At 35.9% G+C, this 23,920-nt stretch overlaps 1 protein-coding gene across 4 annotated transcripts in view; it reads right to left on the bottom strand.

Annotated features, from left to right (window-relative positions):
* Positions 1–13,596: 13,596 nt before the first annotated feature.
* The window catches only part of LOC121871053 (zinc transporter foi-like), a 66,061-nt gene continuing 55,737 nt past the window's right edge, over positions 13,597–23,920 (bottom strand). For all 4 annotated transcript variants that reach the window (XM_042373147.1, XM_042373150.1, XM_042373146.1 and 1 more), the window contains exons 8-12: positions 23,293–23,525; positions 22,519–22,663; positions 21,723–21,878; positions 20,102–20,289; positions 13,597–17,389 (exon numbers count right to left, since the gene is read on the bottom strand). In XM_042373147.1, the coding sequence (XP_042229081.1) occupies positions 17,237–17,389; positions 20,102–20,289; positions 21,723–21,878; positions 22,519–22,663; positions 23,293–23,525 (875 nt within the window). In that variant the 3' untranslated portion in view covers positions 13,597–17,236. The remainder of the gene's footprint in view (positions 17,390–20,101; positions 20,290–21,722; positions 21,879–22,518; positions 22,664–23,292; positions 23,526–23,920) is intronic.

Raw genomic sequence — 23,920 nt, forward strand, 5'->3', positions numbered from 1 at the left:
TGTTCACATCTGCTCAGGCCATTGGGAGAAGGTGAATCAGGCAACTAAATTATTAGGTCTTATAAGAAGGTCGTTCAGATATCTAGATGGTCAGTCCCTCGTAACGATCTTCAAGAGTAAGGTGCTTCCCTGTCTGGTCTCCAAGATACCGTATGCTAGGGATTGTCAGTTGATTGAAAATGCCCAAAGGAGGGCCACCTGGCTGGTGCCAGCATTTCGGCACCTCCGCTACCCTGAGAGATTCGAGTGCCTGCAATTGCCTAGCTTATACTACAGACGGGCAAGGGGGGACCTAATTGAGGTGTATAAATATCTCAAAGGGCACTATTCAGTTGAGTGTCCTTACCTGAGGCTGGCAGATGCTCACCCCAGAAGGGGTCACAGCTCAATCTTTAAGAAGCCGCTAGCCCCAAAACTGAGGGGTAACTTTTTTGGAGTGAGAGTTGTGAACTCTTGGAACAATCTGCCGTGTTGTGACGGCACCGAGTGTAAGCTCTTTCAAGACCAGACTTGACAAGCACTGGAGCAGGTTCAGATACATTCAAGAGCCAACACACGCCCAGTACTTGCCAACAGTGCATAGCTGAGACGTGACCAATTGCCCAAGCAGCTAACGAGCTGATCCATGGTGAAGAGGAAAAAGTAATAACAGTAAATCCAGTGAAATATGGCAGGGAAGGAGGCGAGTTAAAAGAGCAGTGAATAACACACAGAGTTGCTGCAGGACACAGACTGAGCGGATGTAAACAAACCCCAAGTACCAAGTGACACGTTTGGCACGGAATTTAACGGAATGCCGCTTGATTTAGTGAAATACAGTAGTTCAGTAAATCATGCAAACATAACAAAAAGGTCGATTGCGCAGAAATTTTGGTATAATGAACAGGGGTGGCTCGAATTAGTTCGTTAAATCGAGAAAATACTGTTTTTATAAATTTTGCTAGATTCACCCCTAAATGTAGATCTAACTGTACACTGTAACATCAAAACTTAAACTGTAGGTATATAAAAATAGTAATGAAAGCATATAAATATAGCAATAATAAAAGCATAAAAAAGCCCAAATTATACAATTTAGCGCACTGTACACACACTGCATCAGTCTCTTGGTCATTTGGCCTCAGTGCTCGCCTTACCAACACAGCTACACTTCCTCTGCCTACCCCTAGCAACAGTGCTCCCACACTCCACTGACCCCCCCTCCACCGCTTAACTTACTAACTCTAGCACATGGAAGAAATATTTATTCCTATATGATAATTATCACTTATTTTTTGCACATTTTGTATGCAGGATTGTGTGTACAGTAGTACCCCGATTTACGCGGTCAATTGAACCCATGGGGTACCGCGGAAAGTGAAAACCGCGTAAAGTGAACAACAGAACATATGGGATTAATTCCAATAGAGACTGGCCCGACCCCCAAACTCCACTTTTTCAGACACAATACCTACGTTGTAGTAAAAATTACATCTTAATTTTATGATGGTATGCACACACAATTAATAATTAAGTGAAATATCAATAATATTAGTTTTTTTAACACTTACATTAGTAGAAAAGATGGCTGGGCACACAGGGATGGGGGGTTGGTTCCGAGGCAGAGGGCAGATTATTGGCCCTCACCTGTATCACTTGTATCACTATCCACCACATAGGCTTGCAGGGCCTCTTTGTCAAACCCCTCAAAGTCCATATATGTCCATATCCTCACTATCACTATCACTGACTTAGGCCGGCTGTGGTGGGTGGCGGGTGAAGAACTCGGTAATGTTTTGATGACTGGGCGACCTTGTGTGCATCCTGCCTGCACCGCTTCCCGTGTATATGAGTAGATGCACCGCGGAAAGTGAAAGTTCGGTTCTGGCGAGGCACCGCGTAAATGAGAAATCGCGGAAAGTGAAAGTTCGGTTCTGGCGAGGCACCGCGTAAATGAGAAATCGCGGAAAGCGGGGTAATACTGTACATATAACACACAAGTGGGGAATGGTTGAAAATTCCCCGACAATGTAAACAGAAAGAAATGAAAAGAAAATTACTGAACTGTACCTGTAAATCTTCCTTTGTATCAGGTACTTGTAGATTTAAAGTGGCTTATGTACTGAATGAGGTTCTGCTCTTCATGTAGTAACAAAGAATATAGGGGTATGGCAGGCAAGCCCAGGATAAAGGAGCTTACTGGTAAGGTTAGCCTACCATGAACATGTACTATACCAGGTAGCTATCATTCATTGTAAATGACCCACATAAATGCACGAGTTTTAACCCTTCAAACAATTGCATTTATACAGTCACTGACCCACTACATTTTACATAAAAATTTGATTGAAAAAATAAGGTTATACTCGAGTACAGTACACACAGTACAGGGGGTACCCGACCTACGAATGCCCGCCGATACAAACGGGGTTAAACTGGAAATTTACAGTATACGTACAGGTAGTTCTGCTATAACGCGATAGTTGTGTTCTTGTAAAACATCGTGTTATAGAAATTCGTGTAATAGAAATAACAGGGCTTATGGAGAAAATTGGGTTAGGTGCAGATTACTCCAAATCGAAAAAAAATTTCGTAGTTAGCCTAACACAAAGGATAGCACAGTCTAAATAAATGTTACATTCATATCTAATAATGAAATCATACAGTAAATGTTACACTTTACCTTGAAAAAATATGAGTATAACTTGATGGGGGAGAAGGGTGATGTTGAGGCTGAGGAGTCATGAAACATCAAGCTTTTCTTCAAGTGTTATAGCCTTTCTTTTACGATCACCACCGGAAATGCGATCACCAGAGTGCTTCCCAGAGATATTCTTCTTTTCCATAGTCACAAAATTGGAGAAACAGTAATCAGAATTCACTGAGGACACTTAAAAACTTCAAACAGTGTGAAGTAAACAGAGCGCGCGGGTCTAAAACGCTATGTATTTTGTTTTTCTCTTATTTAAAATTTTACATTTTACATATACTGTACAGGTATACTGTATACATAAATATTACATAAATTATTTCTGCAAATTCTTCACAAACAAAACACATAAATCAATTCAACAAGTGATGTCGAACGTGAACTGTAAACACTGAGCCAAGCCACAACACTGTACAGTACACTTTAACACTTTAAACGCTACGTATTTAGTTTTTCTTTTATTTAAATTTTTACAATTTACATATATATATATATATATATATATATATATATATATATATATATATATATATATATATATATATATATGTAAATTGTAATTTACATATTCATATTATGCTAGAGCGCCCACAAAACATGAGAGCCGTTTGAGTCCCCCAGTAGGTGTCGTTCTCTACCACTTCAGGATGTCTTAGTCCTCCGTTTTCTTTTTGTGTACTCGCTCAGGGACTCAAGTATTTCTGTATATAACACAGGATGAGAAGGTAATTTGAATTTATTTGTTTATTTGTTTATATATAATATACTGTAATATATTAAATATACTGCAAGTATTTTCTTTAATTTATATACGTGTTTCGCGACAAAGGGAGGCTACATTTATGGTGATCGTTAAGGACCAAACAACGAATCCATGATGTGACTTCTGTTCATTATTCATATCCTAAATTTACCACTGTAGGTAGTTTCAAGAATTAATGCAGTCATTTACTGAATATTCTTTGCAAAAAAATAAATTTTAAATGAATTATTTATAAGAGATAAGTATTATGATCAGTAAATATACAGATATGCATTACTGACCACCTCCCAACACAAGGACGGCTAAAAATAGCCACAGGCGGTCAGTCAAGGTCACTTTCCCTTTCTTGTCACTGGCAAATGGGGGTGAGGGGTGGTGATGATAGCAGCTGTGTTTATTACGGTATGTTAGACTGGATTATAATACATTTTTATTATTTTAATATACCGGTAATCTTCATTTTAACCCAGCTTCCCAAACGTAAGTTTCAGTATAAAATAATTAGTGGTACTGTAGGACCTTGTGAGTGGTTTACTGTATACATAAATATTACATAAATTATTTCTGCAATTCTTCACAAACAAAACACATAAATCAATTGAATATGTGATGTCGAACGTGAACTGAAGCCACAACAACCGTTCGAGTGGAATCGCGTTAGAGCAAATGAGTTCGCGTTTTACAAATATCGTTCCTCAATTCATAAATCGCGTTCGAGCAAATTCGCGTTGTCAAAACACACGTTATAGCAGAACTCGCTGTACAGTATTTTATTTACCTGATGACTTATTTTTTTTTTACTTTCATTTACTGTATTTTGTCATTCTATTTCTTCTATGTATTAAATTAAGTGATTTTAGATGTACTGTATATAAGAACTTGAGCCATGATATACCCGGTAGTGGGATTTTAAACATTGTTCTGTAAGTACAGTATGCAAATAGCATGTGCTCCAACTTACGTACAAATCTGACTTAACAACGTGCTCAAGAACAGAACCCGTTCATAATCCAGGGACTCCCTAAGGGATAAATGTCAACTCAAAAAATTTTCACAATAAATAGTTGCCAGGATGTACCGTTAGGAATTTAAAAATACAGTGGACTTGGAATACTGCAGAAATTTATTGTGTTACCACTATGATGTATTACAGTATAAATAATTTTGCTCAAGTAGCCTCTAAAGGTATGTTAAAATATTTTACCTGTTTTTCTACAATATCAGATTTTCTTTTAATTCTTCAATGTTTCATCTTAACATTCTTTTGAAATTTTGAAGAGCATTACGATATGTTGTATACAATAATTATAATATGGATGTGTATATTGTATTAGTATAAATTTATATTAAAGTACTAAAAATAAAATTTGTTTGGAGACTTCCCAATACCCTTTCCCAAAAGACAGAATCAGTGGGTTCTATCAATTCAGAATATTAAAGTAAGTCATCAGTACAAGAGATTTCATGAACTGCAAAGTGGGAAGAATGCTAGCCAATAATGGTAGTTAGCTCGTTTACATCATTTGGCAATTGTACATGAGTTTAACTAAACTATCAGTGGCTATGGGTGACTTTACGAGGCATAGTAGCAGCGGTGCCCAACCTTTAGCTAGTGAGCTGACACAAGATGTGTCCACACATCTAATAACTAACATGTCTGACAATTCTGTTCAAACAAAACTCATATCCTCTTCCATACACAGTTCTCTATTAATTAATACAGGTTCATTAATAAGGTAGGTGAAGAGTCCTTTGTATTAACTACAAACACTGGTAATGTCATTCACCCTTCAATACCGAGAGGAACTACGTAATAAAAAATGCGCGACTTTATTCACAATGTACATATTGAGAATTTATAATGAGATAATAACCATGAAAACATTACTAACAAGTAATGGTCTGTAGCTGCTGGTCTATATGAGGTTACGAATGAATGAAGTACAGAGATACAATTTTTTTTTATAATTCTTAAGGCTTCAAAAATATTAAACCATAAATCTGTCTACTGTATCAGACTATAATGTGGCATATATACTGTATGTATACATTATTGTGAAAATATGATTATGTAATATTTACTTAAAAGATTACAAGACAGATTTCATCCTAAGGATAAAGGCATAAAGGTCAAGCTATTCTGACACATATACTGTGCTGTACTAATATGATGAAAAGAGAATATTTTACCTTTGCTTGATGTTACTATACACTAATAGTGGATAAAGTGTGAGTAAGAACCTTCAGAAGATAATATCACACATATAAAAGCCACAAGAAGTAATGGAAGCCACAGAGGTAGAAAGTAAAGGAGGCAATAACAACAACCCATTGACCAACAGAATTAAGAGAGTATGGAGAGTGACATCAAAGGATGATATTTCACTGAAAACATGTCTGTACTTTACCTTCCTATGTGAAGTATCAACTCTTAACTATGTAAGTACAGGAAGAGGTATGTCACTATACAATGCACAAATAAGCATATTTCTACCTGTATTAAAATACTGTATACCAAGTACTGATTTTTTTCAGAGTACCATGCTGAATGAATAAAGTGCTTATAAGACAACAGATAACAAGAATATTATATACTTATGTGTACAATATGAACATTTTATCAAAACTGATAGAACTATATTTTTACACTCATTGGTATACAGGGTGTCCCAAAAGTCTCTTAATAGTTTTACATAATTATTACTAAAAACAAAGGCGATATAGTAATACAGTTTGTTGCATCATATTCCTTAGTTAATTGATTTTTTTCTTTACAGGTACAATGGATTTGAGAGGTATTGTCTTGGTGGAGAAGATAGGGAGTAACAATAGCATCTAATCAAGAGAAGAGCAATGTGCTGTCTGGTTTGCAGAGAGCAAATCAATGACAACAGTGCAAAGTGTTTTATGGAGTACTCAGTGTACAGATGTCTTAGGCAGATGAAGCTTCATTGATGCAGCGCGAACAGACTTTCTAGGACTTTGTTGGAATGCTTCCTGAACAGATTCAACGGACTCTTCAGACATCCTTGGGCGTCCACGTTGAGGCAAGTCACAAATGCTACCTGTTTCCAGAAACTTTTAAAACCATGCCCGAATGCTGGGTTTTGACGATGGCTCCTTACCATACATCTGGTAGTATTGTCTTTGCACTGTTTTCATTGATTTGCTCTCTGCAAAGCAGACAGCACATTGCTCTTCTCTTGATTAGATGCTATTGTTACTCCCTATCTTCTCCACCAAGACAATACCTCTCAAATCCATTGTACCTGGAAAGAAAAAAAATCAATTAACTAAGGAATATGATGCAACAAACTGTATTACTATATCCCCTTTGGTTTTTAGTAATAAATATGTAAAACTGTTAAGAGACTTTTGGGACACCCTGTATATCTTGTCTACAATATTTAGAGCTGACACCAAGATAAAAATACATGAAAACCAAAAAAAAAAAAAAATGCAACTATAAAGCATACAGTACTGTACTATAACATTTTGTATATTTTTGTGGAGCTGCCACAACTAATAGTCAGAACTGTATTCAACCTGTCTGTATTATGTATGGTTTTCCCAGAAGTCAAAACAGGTGGAACATGCAAACTTGTTATCCTTAAGCCTCCAAGTGCTGAACACCTAAAAGAAATATCTAAAATGCCTGTACTGTAGTTGAAGTCTTAATGCTAATTTGTTAAAGTTATGTAAGCAAAAGGTGGAGTGAGATTAGAGAGGCATGATAAAGTAATTGTAAGATTAAATACGGAAAAAATAACTAGGAATAATAATACACTATAGTATAATATTAACTAGAGAGTGGTCACACAGATTAACAAAGTGAATGAAGAAGAAAACAAAAAAGAGGTGTAAGCAGCTTGGTGAACAAAAGGTACACATTGAGGTAATGGAGTTAAAAATTAATGTACTGTATCAAATAACAAAGGATTAAACATTGAGAAGACAAAACATTGGTAGAAATGGAAGAAACACGCTGAGAATTTTTTAACATACCTGTACTGTATTTAGAAGGGAATCTATGATGCATGAAATGGCTGGTGATAAGGAATTGGCAGGTGATAAGGATGAGTTAACAGTTTGTCTTTTATATTACAATCTACTGTATACTGTATGTATGAAAAATACAGAAACAAGTGACGGATAGAGGCCGCATAAAAAACAAGGTATGTAATACACTGTACAGCACAAAAATTCCATTTACATTAATGGGAACTGTAGAGCTAAGAAAGTGTTTAGCTACAGTAGTACAGAAACACCAATAGTGTAAAGTAAAGTACAGTACTTTCATTCAAAACAGGAAAGCACAGTAATGATAATTTACCAAGATTTAAAGGATTCAATGACTCACACAATACTGTATATTCATGCAACAAGTACTGTACAGAAGTACAGGCATAAGTTTATCATGTACTATATATGTAGATAATGTTTAGGTTACAGAAGAGTTCAGAAGGGTGCTACAATTAAAGTAAAAAAATGAAGGACTGTAGGGAATAATTTTAGTTGGGGAGACTCTGCCAAGAGTGTTGTAAGAGGAAAGGTTTCTGACTAAATTATAAGGAAGACCTGTGAAAAAAGATGCAATGGTGAGAGGCTCTCATCTTGGTGAGGGTAGTTGTCAGCTTGTGTGAAAAAGTATACAGTACTAATATTAACTTTTAGGAAGGAAGTGTTGAGCCTTTGTTACAGGGAAAAGCCTTTGGCATATTCAATAAATATATTGATCCTTTTTTCCTAAGTGAAACAAACCCAAATAATAACAATAGTCAAAATAAAAATTTTGTAAATAAATGGCAGGGACACATTTAAAAGTTGTTTACTATACTGGATTTCCTATTTCAGATGAAATACTTGGAACATACTACAAAATATCAGTGTTAGTTTGGGAAGACAGGAGAACTTATTGATTTAAGTAAAGTACTTAAATAGTTTCATACCAGCATATTTCTTTTACATACTATATGTACTGTACAGTAAAATCACAATAGTGAGATTTGCAATCTATAATCTAATGGTGTTCAAAAATGAAATAAAAAATGATAAAAATGCAACATTCAGTTTTTTCCTTTGGTCCAAAATATATGCCATGTACAGTATGTGAGTTTTAAGTGTAAGTAAAAACCAACAACAAAGTATTGGTGGCCTAATGAAAAAAGTAGGTTACAATAAGTACATAAATTAAGTACCGTATATATAGACTTTGACAATGTACAGGTAGAGTATAATGAAAATGCATATACAGTAACCTGTACAGTACATACAAACATTAATTACTAACATTCAGCATTAAATTATCATGAAACAGTACTGTACATAAATGATATGCATAATGACTGTTTTTAATACATATAAAGGTATAATAAAAAGATAAAAATCAGGTAAATTTAAGAAATAAGCTTAAAAAAAAAAAAAAAAAAGCAACTAAGTCATGACCAAACTGAGTAATTGTATATACTGTAGTAGGGTCCTCATACACACAACACCCCTCTAGTGTCCAGTTTAAATTTGCAATATCATGCCAGTGTAGTGGCTTTTGTAATCAATCCCCACTATAGTAATTCCAGGGAACAACAAAAGGCCAACATCATGTACCCATGACTTTAGCATGGCTTGGTAGAAATTTTGATCCTGGGACTCAAAATTAGAGTTTTACATCGCCTGCAACCAGGGAAAACTGTCTGCCAGTATGCATCTTGTCAAAGAGTACAGGAAACAACTTCTTCTTTCTTTTAATATTCAATCTATTGAATCCATTTTTTTAATGTGCCAGAGGGTCCCCGGGTTATGAACGGGTTCCGTTCCTGAGGACGTTCTTAAGTTGGATTTGTAATTCAAGTTGGAACACATGCTTGCGCATACCGTACTTACAGAACAAAGTTTAAAATCCCACTACAGTATATCATAGCCTTAGTCCTTATATACAACTAAAATCACTTAATTTAAGAGAAAAAGAAATAATAAACAAAAATACAGTAAACGAAAAGCAAAAAAAATAAGTCATCAGCTAAATAAAATACTGGAAATTTCCAGTTTAACCCAGTTTGTATTGGCGCTCAGAAGTCAGGGACCCCTTAATACAGTATTCATAAGTGGGTGTTTTGGTTTGTAGTTTAATTTAATGTTGGCTTGTAACTAACACCATTTTCTCCATTAGTTCTTTAATTATTCTTAACTTCAACTGGTATAACTTAGCATAATTTTTAAAATTCTTCCAGGTTTTACTGTATAAGTTAAAGTAAATCACTAACACAGCAAATTTACTTTAAATGTACTTTAAAACAGTTTGGGTTGCATCCTTTCCCAACTAACCAGGGGAAAATGTAATATAAAAACAATACGGTATACAACAATATATAAAAAGTACAAAACATCCCCAAGCTGTATATCAGGACTGGATGATATGCTCCTTGGAGTTTAAAGGTTATGGAAAAATGGGTTGACTAAAAAAAAAGAAAAAAAATCACAGATTGCATTTCTCAAATTTTTGAAAATATATCTAGGACAGGTATGCATTTTTACTGATCTGATCGGATCAATTCAGTTTTGAGAATAAAATAAAATTATTTGAATACCTCGGCATCCTCATTGAAAAAATAAATATTTGTTACCATAATTCAAGAGAGGATACAGTACACAGCTAAAACTTGTTTGTCACTGGTGACAATACAGGTATAATGCACATAAACATAAAAATAAGGGTACATCCCCCCTTCTTCAACAAAGAGTATAAAATATTGAAAGGAAACTCTGTCTTAGTGTGGATTAATGTACACCTACTATAAAATTATTCGGCACCCTTATGGTGTGATACAATATGACACGGATGCCGAAAAATTTTTTAGTGGATGTACACTGATTAAAAAATTTGTGAAGATTCACACAGTAGCAAGACCATGATGATAAAGAAAAAGGTTAATTGTATGTTATCTGTTGACAGAATACAGTAAGACAGTGAATGTAACCTGTACAGGTATCAGATATAGAATTCTATGTAAATGTAACATTTCATCTGCATTATTATACTTGCTTGTCTGACGTACAAACAGTACTCAATATTAGACTTCCAATGACTATTATTTTACCATTTTTATGTCTTTACTTTTGCTTCCTTGTGTATACTTGGTGAGACAACTTTCATCCAAGATATACTTTGAAGACTGGCAATGCTCCTTAACATTACAAAATATAAGACTCTGCACCCTAAATACAATTATTCCGTTAATAACACTTTCCTGGATATTGTTGACAGGCATTATGATATATCAGTCACTGAAGGCAGAGTAACAAGTGGGAGCAGCAGTGAAAAAAGCAAACCAAGATTTGTGAATTATAAAGCGTACAGTCAGCCACAGGAATAAGAATACACCTACTGGTTGAAATTAATGTAAAATATCATTGCTCTTTTCATTCAGAAAAATAGATAATCTCTTGTAGAGCCAACCCATAAGGAAGTAGCTAATTAGCCAGGAATTCCCAGTCATGACAAGCTAGTATGCTCAGTGATAGTATTCTCTGCTAATTCCTGTGCCAATCAAGAATTACACCATTGTTACCTGGTATATATCTCTTATTATAAAAAAAATTTTTTGATAAAATTAATATAAACTTGGGTTATCATTTCAAATGTGAAAGATTTAGTTTCCTGTTTGTCGTTTATTCTACCACCAAAAAAAAAATTTATTTATGAAGTCAAATGCATTGTGAAGGTTGTGTAATGCTGAAAAAATAGACTCCGTTCTTGACCTGGCTGGTAGGAGCTGTGACCATAGGATTGCACCTCTCCTACCAGCCAGACATTTTTCTAAATTAACAAAAAAATCTTGTCCTATTCAAACATATTTCCCCGCATGACTTCATGTTTCTCAGGTGGTCAGGTCAGAGAACATTCAGACCTTGGTTTATGAATTGGATATTATAAAGATACTACATACTCTGTACATCTCCCTTTGTACTATCATACCGCTTATAACAGATGAGATACATTCTTGAGGCTGGTTCACTAAGTGAAATGTCTGTTAAGTGAAGCAATTATAACATGGTGTTTATGGAGATGTGTTCTTGCTAAAAATTCAATTAAGTAGTTGAAATGATAAATAACTCCCTTTATATAGTACGACTATTTTCTTGTAGAATGACTAAATACCTGTACTGATTAAATGTTCTCCGTACGAAAAGTGCAGCAAGCAAACCACTCCAGCACAAAGATAATAAAAAAAAATAAAAAAATGGCTGTTACGAGGTGACAACACTTAACTTTTACATTCCAATGACGAGTTTGTTAACATCATTAATAAATTAAACAAAATTTAATAAGTAACACTCACCAGTTAATTTTTTGGAGCTTGATGCGTGGTTTACCACTGCTGCCTCGCTCCTACTGTGCACCTACTACTCCGACCTGACACTAGTCTGCCTCAACCCTTCCTATGTCCATAGTACAGTAATGACTTTCCTGGGCACCTTGGCTGGTTTACAAACAGATGCACTTGCAAGCCATTTCCTAGTCATAATGGGCAAAAAACATTCACCAAACACAAGTAGATAGCAAAAATATGAAGACCTACCATGATAAAACAGACACGAATCTTGGCGGGCTACTATTTACATTTTGAGACAATCGTTGATTGACTTAGAGGAGTAATCAACAAAGATGGCGGTGGACTATATCATTGGTTCTTTTACACTAATGGTTGATTGATTTTTCTTAAATGAAACTTTAATTACTATTAGACAGTATTTATTAACTGAATATTTTTTACTGTCCATTAATCAAAATTCCATTGGCTGAGGCTCCGTTAAAAATGGTGTGTTAGTACTGTACATAGTTTGCTTGAAGACATGATACATGAAAGATCTTGTTCCTGTAGTTTATTTGTGCATACAGTAATTATGTATAGATTACAATGGATAAATTAACCAAAGGTTCAAAATTTGATACATGTCAAGATGTTGAGAATTTAGTTGAAGGATATCAGAAAACAAAATGTGTTCAGTAGTGGAAGAGAAATCGCTGAGCAAACCAGCTAGTCATGATTGGTTTCCTGACTACATAACCTCCCATTTCCCCAGGTGGGAATTCCCAGTTAAATAGCCTCTTCCAATCTAAATAGAAGAGACCCAGAGGTCCACTAGAATATAAAATGAGGGATAATCTCACACTCGTTCATGTATCTGTTGGGTTGGGTTGGGTTAGGTTGGTTTGCCTGGGGTCTCAATACTTTTTGGATTGGTTGTACAAGATATATGTACATAAATGTATTATAAAAATGCTGCAGGATCAATACGACGTTATTTATAAACATATGTGGGAGGCCGGACTGTGCATTACACAAGGGGTTGTGGCTAAGAATGAGAAGCTCTGGAAACTGTCAGGCTCTCTTAGCAGGATAATCTGCATCGCTAGCCAGTTAATGGGTTAATGGCTTGAAATATTTGCAAAATTTAAAAATAAATAAATAAATAAATCTGAGTTTTTATCACATAGGTGAGGTGGCAGCCATTTGCTTGTCTTCAGAGATAAGAGTCTGGGGTAAATATACGAGTTGCTCAAGCAAGCACGAAAAATGATGAAAGTAGGCAAAAAGAACACATGTACCAACAAGAAAATAAGAAAAGACATAAATGGGAAAATGATATTCATTGAATGCAACATCTACTACCAATACAGATTGAATATTCACAACAGGATTAATACAACTGCTATTCATTAACTATAATGTCTTCTTACAATCTTGTTAAATGTCTACACCACTTTTAAACTCACATAAACATTAACGATGATGACGATGATGTTCCGACTAATGCGTATAAATGATGCATAATTTTTTTTCCATATCTTGGGTACTTGAATTACAGTGCGCAAATGATTTATACATAAATATCTTTAAAATATTTTTAATTTCTTCTTGTCCATACAACTATTCCTCTATTAATAAAAGGGAGAAGTTCCTAAAACACTCTTTGAATATCAAAATTTTTTAAATTGCGAAGGCTTATCTAATTAATTTAAAGGAAAACATTAAGGATGCAATCTTACCCACTCTTTTCACAATCTAAAGACGTGAATTCAGTAAAAAAATAACAGTAATAATAAAGGTATGAAGTACATATAGTAAATAATAAAACAATGTGCTGGAGGGTTAACTGTTATTGTGTGTATACAGTGCCTTACATAATCTGGCTGTACACTCCACGTCTAACACAAACTTAACACTGATTACCAAGTGACTATATTATATTCAAATAACTTAACCCCTTAAGTATGCAAATTGTCCCCAGTGTTGCTTTCTTCAGATGCACAAAATAAAAATATTCAGAAAAAAATCCTATATAGGCCATTTAAATGGCATAGTGGACCATCAATGATGGACCACTTCACCCTTTCTGTCAACCACCCCCCAAAAATAAAAAAGTAACTTTTAGACCTTTTCATAGGTACAAAAAAGTTTCTAGTTTGTAAATAGGTACAGGTATCCCTTGTTTTGTGATCATGTCACTTAGTGATCGATTTTTCAGGAAAGCGTGCTGATCACTAAACTAGGGTTACCTGTATAATAAAAATACCTGTACATACCAGTAGTGGATCGTTACTACCCCAAAGGGAAAAAATAATAATGTGTAGGAACATGGAAAACACAAAAATAACAAAAAATGCAAAGTATAATGCTGGTGGTGAATGAGTAAATAAGATGGAAAGTAGTGAGGAAGGGTCAGGGGAGATGCGGGGAAAAGTGAAGGGATGTGAGGAAGGGTCAGGGGAGATGGGGGGACAAGTAAAGGGAAGTGAGGAAGGGTCAGGGAAAATGGGGGGACAAGTGAAGGGAAGTGAGGAAGGGTCAGGGGAGATGGGGGACAAGTGAAGGGAAGTGAGGAAGGGTCAGGGGAGATGGGGGGATAAATGGCGGGTAGCGAGGAGGGGTCAGGGGAGATGAGAGGCCAATGGCGGGTACTGAGGAGAGGTCAGGAGTGATGGGGGGGACAAGTGAAGGGAAGTGAGGAAGGGTCAGGGGAGGCGGAAGGATGAGAGGAGGAGGAGCGGCATCTACACAGCATCACAATCAAAAAGTTACTGACGGATATAATAGGGGAAGGTACCGGGAATGTGGTGGGGAGGCTTACAGTTAGTACTACATACAATTTTTCCCCAATTTAGTAGCTGCGAGGCTTTGCAGTCCCAGCAAAATAAAGGTGCGCAATTTGAAAGCAAAACCAAGCCATGATCCACTTTGATCGTTGGGGTTAGTACCCTACTGGGAACACAGCGATCTATCTGGTCAGTTATATTGAAAAGAGTCATCCATAAAATGTGCTGAAGGAGAAAACATTAGTGCATGTAACTAACACAGTCTCTTGTGTGGCTGAATGCTTCGTACTTGCACGGAATTTCATAAACATGAAAATCTTGTGCAAGTAGAAATATGGTCTCTAATTTGTCTACTCCATGAATGTGAAATTTCTGATAATGAAACTCCCCAGCAGTACTCTTTATTAATTGCTTGGTCAAACAATCAATAAAGAGTACTACTGGGGAGTTCTCCGTTGCCTACGGGATGCAGTGTGTCGCAAGAGACAAGAGTTGTGGGAGGCGGAGAACTGGCAGCTCCACCACGACAAGGCTCCAGCCCACTCATCATCCCATCTTGTCCAGGATTTTTTGGCCAAACACAGGATCACACAGGTCCGGCAGGCTCCTATTCTCCTGACATGGCTCCCTGCGACTTTTGGCTGTTTTCTAAAATTAAGATGCTGGTGAAGGGTTCGAAATTTGAGGACACAAATGAGATAAAGAAAAATGCGACGAAGATCATGTTGGCGATCCCAAAAACTGACTTTACAAAATGTTTCCAGCAATGGAAGGACCGCTGGGCTAAGTGTGTTGAGTCCCAAGGGGCCTACTTTGAAGGGGATTAAAGTTTGAACTCAGTAAGAAAGCTTGTTTTTTTTTCACCTGCTAAAGGTCGGATACTTTTCGATCAGACCTCGGATATATATTTTTTTAATTACACATTTTCCATGAACCCGGTCTGTTACTTTCATTAACCTCTTTTAAGTTTAAACTGATTGTCATTACCAGTCCTTCACCTTCCAATATTTGTTGACCTGTAAAAAATGTTCCTTTAGTTTTACCAGAAAACATTTACATTTGATACATTTAATAGAGTTTCCACTTATACCATTACATTCATTAACATTGTACAGAATCTTTCAATACAAAACTAATCTTCTACAGTACACATTATACACCAACTTTGACTCTAAACACATAAAAAAATGTATTATGAAATAAACGGTAAACTTGCTCTACTCAATCAGCTTAATCCTAATTACAAAGTAAGTTGACACCTATAAGCTGTGAATGAAATATCCTCAGGCTATAGTAAAATATGAGTTGCAAATATATGGGGGTCATGATCAATGTCAAATGAGGTTCAAATCTCTTCTGCTTACCAACAGTGCAGGGATAATTCTCCCATGCTATAGAGACTACCACTAAATCTAGTCAGAAACACCATAATACTTCACAGTATCTTTGTTTCACTATTTTTATTAGTTAAAAATATTCAGTTTTTTGAGATTCTTTATACAAGTTTCTACATACGTCAGCACCTAATTTATGTATCTTCCTGGCGAGAATGATCATCTAATTACATCTTTAAGGGAAAACCAAGAAGATAAATGCAACAGTAAAACATGAGGTCCACCACTTGACATAAAATGGCAGGTAACATATCCAGAAACTACTACATTGTAAAGATTTGATCTTTATAGACCATTTTAAGTACATAAGATGTACCAGTGCAGTTGAAACTCCTTAATTTTTCACACTCTTACCTATATCGTCTTGTTCTCTACACATAGCAGGTAATGCTGATAATGAAATAATGACAATGACTAAAAATCAGTATTGTAACTTCACTGAAATAGCTACCATTCATGGAACAGTCATGACTTTCAAGAACAAAGTAAAATGCATGGGCAAATCTGAATACAGTAAGAAAGAAGGTAACAGATGTCTTGTGTAGGCATAAATAATAAGCGTTTTCATCAGTAAAATGGAATACAAATAAATGTTAGCAATGGCCCCTCTGCAATCTACCACACTTAAAAAATAACTATCAAACTGGAGTATATAATATATGATGAGCTACAGCTGCATCACTACCAAAATACTTAACACAATGTTCTCCATGCATTTATAGATAACCATAAACCATGATAATATGGCTTAGTTTCAAAAGTAAAACAATGTTCATTATTCCTAAAAATTAAATCTACAATGAATATCTATCTACCCTTCCTCCTGAGAAGAAAAAACAGAAATAAAAAAGCACCATAGGAACTTACACTGTAACACCAACACATATTGCATGAGATCTGAGATTATTTTAAGGCAAGTTTTCAATTCAGTTTCAATCTAAGTGATTTACTCATGTAAATGGCTGTGCAAAGTCTAGATATACAGTAGGTTTAGGCTACATTATCAAGATTTCTCAAATGATCTAGCTCCACAACATTAACATGGCTTGGGACTTGTGCTTCCTCAGTGGAATAACACCCATATTCATATTTCTTATTTATGCTGTATCATATCACCAGTGACCAATTCCATTACACATCAAGTTTTGGGCTTGAAAGAAAGTACTCCAAAAGATTATTTCACTGATCATTTCCACTGCAACTAACCAGAAGTACCCACACACAGGAGCTTATACAACAAGCCCAAGTAAACCCACATTTCACACTAACACACATCACAAAATATAATCACATCATCAAAATGAGCGGTTGAGCAGATCTTCTAAGTCATGTTCATAGATAGCAATGAAGAGCATAATGGTGGCACCTGTCAACATCCCAAGGCCCTGAAGAAACATTTGGAGTGCCACGCTAAATTTCTCGCCTCGATTCACTGGGAGCTCTGACAACTGGGGGGAAAATGCTTAGAATTATGATACATGGACAACAACAAAATTCCTTGTTTTATGCTAGACAAAATAACCAACTGTTACTTATGCAAGTATTTATCACAACAGCACCTCCCCATACACAACTTCCTTTTCTAACTGGATTTAAATAAATTAACAAATTCAATTTTGATAAAATATAGCAGTGAATCTTTATGAAGTAATTTTAAAAAAACAAGAAAAATATTTAAGTAGTGATCTTGAAATCTCATTTCATAACTAATCAAGGATCGGGTGCTCATTTATACCTAAACAAGTCTAAAAGGAGAAAGCCCAGGGTCCCAGGACCTAACTTGGTGATTGAAACTAAATTTCACAAAAGATTACTTAATCTTTCCACCTATACAAAGTTCCTAATAATGATGGGGGTTTGAGATGTCATTCATAACAAATGCCCTCCACAACCTTCATGTGTTGCTTAGTAATAAAATCAGACAACAGGATCAATGTCTTGATTCCAGCTCACCCCAGAAGCCCAAAAGAGAAGGGTAGGAATGTGAGTTGTCAAATACCTGCTCAATTATGAAGTGGGGTTTCACAATCAATCATCCATTTACAAATAGAAACAAATCTCAGATGACTCAAGAACAGTTTACCCAAACCAGCAACAAAGAGTAGACAGGAAGTGCCATTAACCTCCAAGTGCTATGCACAGTGCACTTCCCCAATGGAAGCCTTTCAATCAAACCTAGCAATAAGCTGGTGCTTATATAAGGGAGGAAGGAGTGAATGAAGTAGGTGAGACAGTATCCAACCAGGTGCCCAGGTGACTGAAAAATGAGGTGTTGACCTTGCCACCTGGTCTTTAACTGAACAACAAATATGAGTCATAAAACACACATGTTAAGTGTGGCATCAAGGTTCAATCCTTCTCCTTCTGCAGGAACTACCATACCAAGAACAGTAAAAATTCCATAATTTTAAATATTACAGGATCTAACCCTTATGAATTATGAGATTGTACAAAATATGAGGGACACCTCCCGAGGAGGGGGGATGGTATTTTTATGTTATCTGGCCCAATCAAAATTTAAACATTTCTAAGTACAGTACCAGATTTAGTTGCTTGGTCCAGGGATATCAGACAGGGCAATGATGGAAAAACAAGTGAAAAAAGCTTGCACGGTAGACTATCAGTGTACACGATGTACATTCCACGACTGATAATGTGAACTGACCGTAACTGACACACGTGACATGTATAGTACATGTTTACACTGAGGCAGGCAGTCGGCGGTCGCATGCCATGGCCACACATGCGTCATATATTTTTTAAGATCTCAAAATCGGAAATTTTTAAAAATATTACGAAAATTCAAATATACAATATTATACTGTACAGTATATCGTAATACTGTACAGTAGTACCCCGATTTACGCGGTCAATTGAACCCACAGGGTACCGCGTAAAGTGAACAACAGAACATATGGGATTAATTCCAATAGAGACTGGCCCGACCCCCAAACTCCACTTTTTGACGACACACAACTATGTTGTAGTAAAAATATTATCTTAACTTTATGATGGTATGCACACACAATTAATAATTAAGAGAAATATCAATAATATTAGGTTTTTTAACACTTACATTAGTAGAAAAGATGGCTGGGCACACGGGGATGGGGGGTTGATTCCGAGGCAGAGGGCAGATTATTGGCCCTCACCTGTATCACTTGTATCAATTGTATCACTATCCACCACATAGGCTTGCAGGGCCTCTTTGTCAAACCCCTCAAAGTCCATATATATGTCCATATCCTCACTATCACTGACTTAGGCCGGCTGTGGTGGGTAGCGGGTGAAGAACTCGGTAATGTTTTGATGACTGGGCGACCTTGTGCGCATCCTGCCCGCGCTGCTTCCCGCGTATATGAGTAGATGCACCGCGGAAAGTGAAAGTTCGGTTCTGACGAGGCACTGCGTATATGAGAAATCGCGGAAAGTGAAACCGCGGAAAGTGAAACCGCGGAAAGTGAAACCGCGTAAAGCGGGGTAATACTGTATTACTAAATGTCTCATATTTTGAAATTTTACCAAATATTACAAAATTTTTAACTATTTTCGTAATAGCAAAAGATTACGAGTTAAGAGTGATTTCGAATTTGGGGGCCAAGAATTATGGTTTTTTACTGTTCAGTACAAGGAATCTCATGGAATCTAGTATGGTTTGGGAACACACTAATTTTTAGAGTTCTTTTAAAACAAAATTTCAGTCCCAAGTGTATACCTGCAAAATTTATATACATGCCTATCCAGTTGTAAACCTGTACAATATAACAATTTTACAGAAAAAAAATATTACAAATTGAAAATAAATCCTAAAATAAAAATTATGGTAGCCAACAATGAACTTAAACAAGTAGAAAAATTTGTGTACTGTATTTAGGAAGTAACATTAGCTGTGGTGGTAAATGTGAAAAAGAAATCAAAATAAGAGTAGCTTATTTACCAATAATTTTACTCATTGAAATGAATAGATGTATGCTCATTGAATTTCATACCCTAAAACACGAAGTTCGTTTGACTTTGCATTCATCTGGACCTTACTACTATATGCACATTAATAAAATAGATAAACAACACAAAGATATTAGTGGTTAAACTGGCCTTTAAAATAAATTATAAATAAGGTTAGTAAGAAGTTATTACATTCATGAAACTGAATAACTTACCAGGTCTACTAAAGCTAAGTAGATAAAGACTCCAGCAGTGAAAGAATAAATCCAAGGTGAGGCAGTAGGAATGGAACCTAACAGGACTCCCATGACAACTCCACCTAAGCTGAAGATCCACAGCATCCCCATCATTTTCACAGCCTGAGCCTTTTCCATGCCCATCTCAAACAGCAAGGCAAAGTCCCCTGTTGAAAACACACAAGTTGATCACATAAAAGAGATTCTGCTTCAAAGAACAACCAATCCTATTCCTCTTTATATCCCAGATTATTAAGCAGATTTCTAGATAAACTGGTGAATGTATGAGGGTAAATAGTGTTAGGCAAGTGAGATTAAAAATAATCATGAAGGGCACCAGAGCTGAGTGATGTAGAAAGGATATAGATTTCATGAATGGTGTACCACAGAATATATGAAATATACTGAGATGTTCATGACGATGCAAGGAATTAAATAATAATAATCTGTCGGGACAACTTTACAAAGTTGTCGTAAACATTGCTGAGAATCTTTCCAAGCATGGTGCACAGGATATAATCATGAAGAAGCACATCCAAGACTGAGACCAGAAAACTGCATTTCAAGTGTATCAAAGGTTATAGTTTAATGCACTTCAAGAAGCATGCACAGACCTAGCCGTGCCAATACAACTTCTCAATACATATTGGTGATATATGGTCTAGCAAGCGATTAGTTCTCTAATAATGTTGACTTGCAAAATGACAGGGCAAGTATTGGGCAGATGTGTACATTTATAGAATCCCAAATACAACTAGAAGACACTACCCTGTGTGTTTTTGTATCATATACTGTACAGTCACACAGAAAGATGAACATTTTGATACAACACATCCTTTGCTGATAAAAGAAAAGGAAAAAAAAATTGTAACTTCAATTTCTCAACCAGACATTAAGCCTTTGGCTCCACGAGGTTCCCTGAGTTGAATAAAAACATCTGGTGGTAGACAAAACAAATTCTAAAGTATGACAATCGGCACATAATAGTTAAGACATAGAGTTGTGTTGGAATCTCCCTTCACTATCACTCTCTTACACTTAAGCATTCAGGGCTTCTCAAAATCCTCTTTCCTAGTCTTGTTTCTCATTCCATGATACCTAATCCACAATATTCTAAGATGGACCCCCTTATATTCCATCATGGATTTCTATGTGTGTGTGTGTGTGTGTGTGTGTGTGTGTGTGTGTGTGTAAGAAAAATCTTCAAAAAATTAAAATTTTGCAATGGATGGATGCTAAGCATTGAAGTACCTCATTGTGTAGTGTTAAAAGGTCTGTAAATATAAACTAATAGATAAAAATGAAGGAACCCTAAGTAAATATATTCAAGGGGGAAAGAATTATAAAATGAGGGAAAGGAAAAACTAAAAGCCATCATGGGAAACATATTATTGAATGTAAATGGATACTGTACAGAGAAAAAGACAACTGCAATAAGAAACATTTCAAAGCTGCGAGAGGATAGAAAAGACTAAGAAATATAACAGTAATCATTAAGGGTAAATATGAGCTTTGATAATGTGTGGCAGGCACGCAGGTGAGTTGTGGCATCTTAACTGCTTCTACTCCCTATGACTGAGTTTTATCAATAACAACTTACCAACTTTATGTGGAAGCTCATGACAAAGTACAGCAATAGAGGTGGCTACTCCTCCTGTTATACTAGTTCCAAATGCTGCTCCAATGGCCATACCATCCAAAAATGTGTGCAAGGCATCGCCGACTAATATCATGGCCCGAAGGGAATCCTTACGACCTATAATAGAAGAGGTGAATTAGAGTTTTTATTTTATCTAAACAAATTTCCTATTTATATTTGGATGACACTCTCATTGTTCTTAATTACTAAATTAACATATGCAATTCATGTCAGCTGTTCCTTGACTATTGTAAAGTAATAGTTATGTTTTCTTTGATATTAGTACATTAAAATTTTATGAGTTTGTGGGTTTAGACATTTGCAAAACTAAAATCTCACTCATAAAACTTTTATATACAGTACAGTACAATAATATATCTCAATAATGGAATTCTGGATACTGTACCAGAAATCATTGATAACCAGTATTGAGAAATATATTCCAGTAATATCTTTGTTTCAACACCTGGCATATTACGTGTGTAAACATGCAGCCCAAGAAGTGTCCCCCTCACCTCCAGCCTTTTTTCAGTAGTAAGCACATGTTCTAAAACTAGGGGAATAAATGTGTTCTGGTCTAAAGAAATTTTAAACTTTGAATGGAAAATATAACATGGAACTAGATTTAAATAAAGTTAAGTTTTTCCTACATTTGAAAGCATTGTACTGTGGGCCACATGAAATATTCCTGAATATTGTAACCACCTTATGTCTCTTTATATCACATGAAAAAATAAGACAAGAAAGAAGGTTGCACCTGTAACATGAGAGTGTCCATGATGAGAGTGACCATGGTGACCAACATGATACTCCTGAAGTACCATGTTAAAGCTGCTGCTGTTCTGTCTTAAAACTTTGGGACGCACAGAAGGCGTGTTTAATATGAGGGACAGTTCCCCACCCTGTAAAAAAAAAAAAAAAAAAAAAAAATGCCCATTACAGGTCTCTCCTTTAATTTATAAACTTTAAAAGTCCTGTAAAAAATAACTACAGGTATTTCAAAAATATCTTCCAGAATGTGAGTGGCTTTCTATAAGGTAAGAAGTGGACCCTCATAAGTAAGAAAGGTACCTCCTTGGTAAGAATACCATCCTCCCAGTATGAGTGGCATCTCCCAGGCACCTTCCTGATAAATTAGGTATGCAGTACTGTAGTTGGATTAGAGCGAGTATAGAAAACTTTGGACCAAACAGAAGAGTTGTAAGATAAACATTACTGTACAGCCAAAGTAAGACTCCATGGGGATATCAAGTTCCTTCCTGGTTTCAGAGTAAATTGAAGACAAAAGTTATCAATAAATAATTGTAGAAATTTTAACATGTATTAAATGACTGATATAAGAAGAACAGTGTTAACACATAAAATAATACCTACAAGATACTCATGAAAATGGGGATTAGGGGAAGGGGGAAGGGGGGGGGGATAGCCAAAACAAACCGGCTTCCTTTCCCTAACTAGAAAAGGGAAGCCTGAATGCAATGACTGCTTGGTTAATAAAAGAAGAAAAAAAAATACATTATACAGTAAATACCATTTCAGATTTTTCTGCTGGAGTAGTAACTAATCTTTCTCTCTCTGCTGCATTGGATGCCAGCTTCTCCTTTTCTATGGATTTTTCAATACAAGTAACTTCAGTATCCTCAGGTACTGATCCTGGCTCATCATCCCCAAACCTGGTCTTTTCTAAGCCATTACCAGTGTTCCCATTTGCATCACTACTTGGGCTGGAACTGCAACCCTCAAAGCAGTTTTGGGCATCAAGTGCTGAAAAATTACATTAACAAGTTAAAGGTCGACCCAAAATGGGCAAAGCATAGATATAGCATACTGTACTGCAAGATTCATATAGGTGTTAAGAGCTATTACACAATGATACCGTTCATCTAAATTGCTGATACAGTAGTTCAGGCAATCATAAAGCAATGTAAACAAATTCAAAAGCTTCATTCAGAAGTACAATACAACATTCAGAAGTTACCTCATACTTTTCACCTCTCTCCCCCCTTATTCAGTAAGAGAAAAGGTAAGGCAACTGCTTTTCCTCTTTGTTGATCATACGTATAGTGTACTTATGAAATAAACAGTTATGTCTGTCTTATTGGTAAGTCATCTACAAAATTACAGTGCAGAAAGATTATAAAAATACTAAGGTGCTTTAC

Source organism: Homarus americanus, unplaced genomic scaffold, assembly GCF_018991925.1.
Source record: "Homarus americanus isolate GMGI-L3 unplaced genomic scaffold, GMGI_Hamer_2.0 scaffold52512, whole genome shotgun sequence".
NCBI classification, from domain to species: domain Eukaryota; kingdom Metazoa; phylum Arthropoda; class Malacostraca; order Decapoda; family Nephropidae; genus Homarus; species Homarus americanus.